This window comes from Oryx dammah, unplaced genomic scaffold (genome assembly GCF_014754425.2).
Source record: "Oryx dammah isolate SB20612 unplaced genomic scaffold, SCBI_Odam_1.1 HiC_scaffold_29, whole genome shotgun sequence".
NCBI lineage: Eukaryota > Metazoa > Chordata > Mammalia > Artiodactyla > Bovidae > Oryx > Oryx dammah.
The window spans coordinates 89612423-89619795 of NW_024070213.1; the positions used below are offsets into that span (position 1 = coordinate 89612423).

The 7373-nt window shown below is 54.4% G+C and overlaps 1 protein-coding gene across 1 annotated transcript; it reads left to right on the forward strand.

Moving 5' to 3' along the window:
• LOC120858271 (keratin, type II cuticular Hb1-like) lies at positions 1–7373 on the forward strand. The gene is made up of 9 exons (XM_040234212.1): positions 1–424; positions 1641–1849; positions 2602–2662; positions 3421–3516; positions 3743–3907; positions 4168–4293; positions 4507–4727; positions 6473–6504; positions 6635–7373. Exons 1-9 carry the CDS (start codon positions 56–58, stop codon positions 6814–6816), a joined length of 1461 nt encoding a protein of 486 aa, XP_040090146.1. The 5' UTR covers positions 1–55; the 3' UTR covers positions 6817–7373.

Sequence of the window (7373 nt, forward strand, 5' to 3'; positions counted from 1 at the left end):
GCCCTCCATTAGGCCATCTGCCTCCTGAGAGCCTCCCGTGCCCCAAAGAAGCGCCATGACTTGTGGATCTTACCGTGCTCTCCCAGCATTCAGCTGCGTCTCCGCCTGCGGACCCCGGCCCGGCCGCTGCTGTATCACGGCCGCCCCCTACCGCGGCATCTCCTGCTACCGCGGCCTCACCGGGGGCTTCGGCAGCCGCAGCATCTGCGGCGGTTTCCGTGCCGGCTACTGCGGCCGCAGCTTCGGGTACCGCTCCGGCGGCGTGGGCGGCCTCAGCCCTCCCTGCATCACCACCGTGTCAGTCAATGAGAGCCTCCTCACGCCCCTCAACCTGGAGATCGACCCCAATGCGCAGTGCGTGAAGCAAGAAGAGAAGGAGCAGATCAAGTGTCTCAACAACAGGTTCGCTGCCTTCATCGACAAGGTGAGTCTCCTTGATCACACCCTTCCTGAACCTTCCCTTCCTGGGTGGGCACTCAAGGGTTAGTCAAGGGGGGCAGGAGAGATGTGGGCCAGGTGAGCCCCCAGGCTGATGGAGGAGATGGACACACATCCAGTGCACAGAGAGACCAGAGAGATGAATCTAGAGCAGGGGCTCCTGATTAGAGCCCTTATTATTTACAACCTCTGTCCAGACAGGCAGGGTCCCTACACACAGACAAGGACAAGGCTTGGAGCCACATGTCAGAGAAGAAAGCATACATGCAAACAAGACTCAAGAAATGCACACAAGATATAGGAACAGGACCACAGTTCAGCCTTTGAGTGGGAGTCCTTGATCACACCTTTCCTGGACCCACCCAATACTAAACTTGGACTGGGCACTGATGGGACAGTCAAATGCAAAAAGAGCTCTACTTGGCTCCCGACCACATGCCATCTAGACTCAGCAGGTCAGGATAACTCAGTTGACTTGAGGAGGAAATGATCTTTCCCAACTCCTTGCTCTCACCCTAATATGGGAAATCCAAATATGATTACTGTCTTGAAATCCAGAAGTTGCCTTGTCTTTCACAGTCCCCTCTGTCTAATCTCTGCTGAGCTCTTGGTTTGGGTTGTTGTTCAGTCACTCAGTCCTGTCCAACTCTTTGCGACTCCATGGACTGTAGCACACCAGCTTCCCTATCCTTAATCATCTCCCAGAGCTTGCTCAAACCCATGTCCATTGAGTCAGTGATGCAATCCGACCATCTCATCTTTTGTCTCCTCCTTCTCCTCTTGCCCTCAGTCTTTCCCAGCATCAGGGTCTTTTCCAATGAGTCAACTCTTCACAATAAGTGGCCAAAGTATTGGAGCTTCAGCTTCAGCATCAGTCATTCCAATAAATATTCAGGGTTGATTTCCTTTAGGATTGACTGGTTTGCTCTCCTTGCAGTCCAAGGGACTCTCAAGAGTCTCCATCTCCAGAGTTAGAACGCATCAATTCTTTGGCACTCAGACTTCTTTAAGGTCCAACTCTCACATCTATACATGATGACTGGAAAAACCTTAGCTTTGACTATATGGACCTTTGTCAGAAAAAATAATGGTTTTGGAGTTTACCTTGAAGCGATCAGGACCCTCACCAAGCCCCTCCATCCCCCAAATAGGCTTTGGGGCAGTAGGAGCTGTCTGACCCCTCCTCCCACCCCAAATGGCAGGTGCGCTTCCTGGAGCAGCAGAACAAGCTGCTGGAGACCAAGCTACGGTTCTACCAGAACCGCCAGTGCTGCGAGAGCAACCTCGAACCCCTGTTCAATGGCTACATCGAGACGCTGAGGCGGGAGGCTGAGTGTGTAGAGGCTGACAGCGGGAGGCTGTCCTCAGAGCTCAACAGCCTGCAGGAGGTGCTGGAGGGCTACAAGAAGAGGTGAGTGTGGCTGGGGGTGATGTTGGGCACAGGAACTGGACATGGATTCAACCCACTGGATGAGACTGGAAAATTTCAAAGGGGATGTGACCATGCAGGGCAAGTTGGTGGTATGCAGCAGGATCTTCCCATCAGGCAGTCATTGCTCAGATGCCTATGAGTAGGGCCATGATTCTCTAGGAAGTCTCTCTCTCCTCCTTCAGGCTTCTCTTCTGGAAGCCTGATCACCCAGCAACAGTGCCCTGTGCTCTGTGGGGAGGAGGCTTCTGCATTCTCCCAGGCCTGGCCTTTCAGGCTCCCACCTGTAGCCCTTGGATGGGATATGAGTCTCAATGTTTCTCAGGGCTGCCAGGTGCTGTGTCTGGGTTTCCCACTGTCTAGGTTGCTCTAATGCTGATGGCCTCTGAGATTCATAGGCCCTCCCCCAGCTGAGGTAGGTTGGACACCCAGGTGGGGAGAGGCTGGGGCTGCAGTGCCCCAGAGGGGATGCTGTCCACTCCTGGCCAGTGCTGAGTCCTTATTTTCCTCCAGAGGTGACCTCAGAGCAGTTTGGGCAGCAGGGCTGTGAGGTTCCAGAAGAGTCACCCCCTGGATCCCTCAATTCCAAGTGGAGAGAGAATCACAGACACACTTCAAGTCCAACCAGAGAGGACCCAGCAGGGCTGCCAGGGATCTGGCTGTGTGGGGAGGTCCCTAGTGTTGTCCCCTTCACTCCTGTAAGGTGGTGACCTCCCTCTGTCCTCTTTCCCCAGGTACGAGGAGGAAGTTGCTCTGAGAGCAACAGCCGAGAATGAGTTTGTGGCTCTGAAGAAGGTGAGTAACATGGGATTGGGAAGCTAGACATGAGGGATATCAGAATGACAGGCTCCTGTTGGGGAGATCTATGTTCTCAACCTCCCTGTGGGGTGCAGTGACCTTGCCGAGTCAGGATGGGAAATTCCCATAGACCAGGTCATCAAAGGCACATCCAAGGCTTTGACAAGGGCAGTAACCTTGTAAAATTCACTAGCACCCCAACCTGATGCAGGGGTATGACTGAACTGATCTCTGGATCTTCTGTGCTGCTTCAGAGTCGATAGTCTGTGGCTGGGGTCCCATGGAGGCATTGTAAGCTTCAGTCTCTCTCTTGAGGGATGGTGTCCTGTCTAGTGTCTCAGGAGTCTGGTTAAGACGGGGAGCACAGTCCCAGGGTCTAGGGGGAGGATGGAGCAGAGCCAACAGTGGCCAGGTGGAGTTTTGGAGGACTGTAGGGAAAACAGGGAAGGGTCAAGGTGGTTGAGCGAGGGAGCCAGTCTGGGAAGCTTAGGGTAAAAAGGAGACATGGGAGGTAAGAGATCTCAGGTAGGTGGAGTGAAAGGCTAGTGGTCCACCTCCAAGGCACAAGGCATTTGTTCTTAAAAGGGGAGGAGGTTGTGAGATGCCTCCAGGGAAGGGCAGCATGGAGATAAGACAAGAAGAGGAACACAGGGAATTCTTTCCCCCTCACCTCCATGTACTGTGTGAGGAGAGAGCGGAATTCAGGTGATGATTACCAGGGGACCTCTTTGCTCAAAGACTCCCCATGTTCCCAGGATGTGGACTGTGCCTACCTCCGCAAATCAGACCTTGAGGCCAACGTGGAGGCCCTGATTCAGGAGACCGACTTCCTTCGGCGACTGTATGAGGAGGTGAGTGATTGTGGTCCAGGCAGAAAGCAGCAGCTGGCCTGGAAGAGAAGGCATTGCTTTGTGATCAGAGTTGGACAGGGGTTGGGGCAGGAGCTACAGTCCATGAGGCTGTCAGAGGGGGCCAGGGCTGGAGACCAGGAAGGGCTGAGAAGGCAGGTACACGCTGTGGTGGGGGAAGCCAAGATGTAAACAAGACCCTTCCACCCTCCCGCCCCACCATCTGCAGGAGATCCGAGTTCTCCAAGCCCACATCTCAGACACCTCGGTCATCGTCAAGATGGACAACAGCCGGGATCTGAACATGGACAACATTGTGGCTGAGATCAAGGCTCAGTATGATGACATTGCCAGCCGCAGCCGGGCCGAGGCTGAGAGCTGGTACCGCAGCAAGGTGAGTGGTCCAGGACACCTGCCTTCTAGACATTATGGAAGGGATGGAGGTATACATTAGCAAAATTCCTTTGGTCTGGGGATTCTGATTCCTAGAGGTGGTGAAAGAAGTACAGACAGCTCTCAGGTTATAGTGGCAGGACAGGGCTGCCATTATGGTTTCACAGGCTGTGCACTGGGCAACCTGAAAATCATCCATGTTGTTCTGAGTGGGTGGTACATCCTATCCTGAGTTACATGAGCCTCTCTGCTTCCCACCAGTGTGAGGAGATCAAGGCCACAGTGATCCGGCACGGGGAGACCCTGCGTCGCACCAAAGAGGAGATCAATGAGCTGAACCGCATGATCCAGAGGCTGACGGCTGAGGTCGAGAATGCCAAGTGCCAGGTAGGGTTTTTTTGAGGCCCACCAGGGTCCCACAGGCAGTGTGTGTGCCCAATTGGATCTTACCATTCATTCTCCAGTCCACTTGCATGACTTGAGACCCAGTTTGTGGTTACTCAGGGAGCCCCAGGTGATGAAGGGGAGAGGCCTGTTCCTGGGGTGATTCCTGCTGTGTGGAGAGACCATAACCCATCTTGTTCTCTCCTGGGCCCTTAGAACTCCAAGCTGGAGGCTGCAGTGACCCAGGCTGAGCAGCAGGGCGAGGCGGCCCTCAATGATGCCAAATGCAAGCTGGCCGGGCTGGAGGAGGCCCTGCAGAAGGCCAAGCAGGACATGGCCTGCCTGCTCAAGGAGTACCAGGAGGTGATGAACTCCAAGCTGGGCCTGGACATCGAGATCGCCACCTACAGGCGCCTGCTGGAGGGCGAGGAGCAGAGGTGGGTACTGTAGTCAAATTTCTCTCCCAGCCCTGCCTGGTTTCTCATCATGTGGTGTCCCTGACTTTCCTACTTGACAAAGCTCCCCATCCTGCAACTGGACAGGTAATTTGAGTAATTTCTTTAGGTATGTTTCTAGCCCCATTTCAGTTTCTCATGCCCACTTAGGTGCTGATCTGGGATTGATGCCTTTGCAAATTTGTTTCTCACAGCCCAGAGTCAAGGTCATAGTACCTGCTGTTCCTGAGGAGCCCTGTCTGAGCTAGGTCGCCTTCCTTCAAAAGTGATTCTTCTCTCCTGGCCCTCACTGCACACGCCCCTCAGGGTTCCAACTCTATTCTCAAACTTGGCCTTGGCTCCAGCCCCGGGAGTTCAGATTTCCTCCCAATGACAGCTTTAATAGATGATTTTATCAACACACACTTATATATTCTAACTATATAGTGCCTTTGCCTAAGTGTTTGTTCATTGCAGCAAGTGAAATTAAGGTAGACAGATAACAGGGACTGGTCCCTTGAAGCAGCTGTAGCCTGCTCTGGGCATTTTTCTTGTCACTTCTTTTGAGCGCAAAGGGAGACCCACTGGTCATTAGCCATCTATGTTCAGGTGGAGGGTGGCTGAACCGCTTCTGGGAGGACAACAGTCACAGGCTGCGCCCTTTGGTTCTTCCCCTGGAAACAGATGGGTCCATCCCTCTGCCCCAAACACTCTTGGAATGAACTCAGGAGCTTTGCTGTGGATTCCCTAGGAAACATGGGCCTGGGAAGGTAGATTGTGAGGTGCAGACTGTCCTTGTTTCTGAAGCTGATTAAGACAACCCTTTGCTTTGGTCTCTCAGAGGGACTTTGTTTTTCTTAAGGAGACAGCATTGCGTAGGAAGGAAACCCAGGCTGGCTGGAGTTAGGTGGCTGGAGTGGCACTGGTTATTTCCTCTTTCTGGGCCTCAGTTTATCCATTTGTTAAGTGAGAGACTAGATGTAGCTAATCTCAGAGTCTGCTCTCAATGTGTTCTACCATCCCATTCATTCATGCAAGTTATTTATTGAGCCAAGCATCATCTGGGGGCACTGTCGATTCTGCAGCGGGAAAAAGGATAGACAGAAAAATTCTGTCCTCTGGAAGCCCATGCTTTAGTGATACCAGGCAGACCAGATTCAGGAATTTAAATCTGCTGCTCCTCGGATACATTTACAAGTCAACCAGAACGGAAAGAAACAGTAGGAGCTACCATTTCCGAAGCACTGCCCTTCCTGATGGCATAAATCAGGCACTTACAGGCACAGTTTGAGTTCATCCTCGCAAAGTTCAGGAAGTAGGTTTTCCCCAGGAGGCTGGCTGTGTGTGTGCTAAGTTGCTTCAGTCCTGTCCGACTCTTTCCGACCCAATGGACTGTAGCCTGCCAGGCTTCTCTGTCCATGGGATTCTCCAGGCAAGAATACTGGAGTGGATGGCCATGCCCTGCTTCAGGGCATCTTCCCGACTTAGGGATCGAACCCGCAGCTCTTATGTCTCTTGCGTTGGCAGGCAGGTAATTTACTACTAGCACCACCTGGGAAGCCCCTAAATCCGAGGTTGCTCAGCTAATAAGCGCTAGAGAGAACCCATACAGTGACCCGGGGCTACCGCTTAATGGCGCCTTTCCGGGGCAAGTGCTCAGAATGAGGGCGGGGGACATCACCTTTCGCCTTGGCTGTGTGGACCAGCGGCTTTTCAGGGCGCTGACCTTTCTTTTCCTTTCCCCGCAGGCTGTGCGAGGGCGTCGGGGCTGTGAATGTCTGTAAGTAGCCCGCCCCTCCCCATTCTCCAGCCGGGTGGTCACAATGCCTTTAGGGAGGGGGCACGTTCGCCGCCCCACGCCGCCTGGCTGGGGCAGTGTCTGACCGCGTCTCTGTTCTCCCCGCATTCAGGCGTCAGCAGCTCCCGCGGTGGCGTCGTCTGTGGCGATCTCTGCGCCTCCGGTGCTGCCCCTGCTGTCACCACCAGCGTCTGCAGCGCCCCCTGCAGCGGCAACGTGGTGGTGGGCACCTCTGACGCCTGCGGCCCCTGCTCTAGGGTGGGCGGCAGCATCCTGGGCTGTAAGAAGTGCTAAGGTCGCCTTCCGGCCCAGCCAGGACCTCGCTCCACTGGAACGCCCCTTCCGTTGCACCCCCGCCCCCGGGCCGCCCGCGGGCCTGCAGGGTCCGCCTTCCCTGCTCCCTCTCTGCTTCCTTTGCGTGCCATCTGCCAGGCACCTGAGCCCCCGGGAGGGTGGGGTGCACCCTGACCTCTTTCTGTAGCCTTTCCTAGTAGTCGTTTTGCTGTCTTGACGATTCATGCCTTCTTCTGCCTTCTGGGTTTTGCTGGATTCATTGGCCTGCCTGACCCCCTTCCCCTAATCTTGGAGGAACGGGGGACAGGCCCCCGAATCTCCGGATCTGCCCATCCTGGGGAATTTGTGAGGGTGCTGGTGCCTGCGGCATGGACGTGGGGAGCACTGGTGGTGGTTTTCCTGTAACTCTTTGAGGGCCCTGCCCTGTGGGAGGGGAGACCATCACCTTTCAAGGATGCCCGCGAAGGCTTCTACGAAGCCAATGAGTCAACTGCCTGCAAGCTCTTTTGTCTTTGTCTCACTCTTTGTTTCCAATAAACTAATTGTGGCTAATCAGA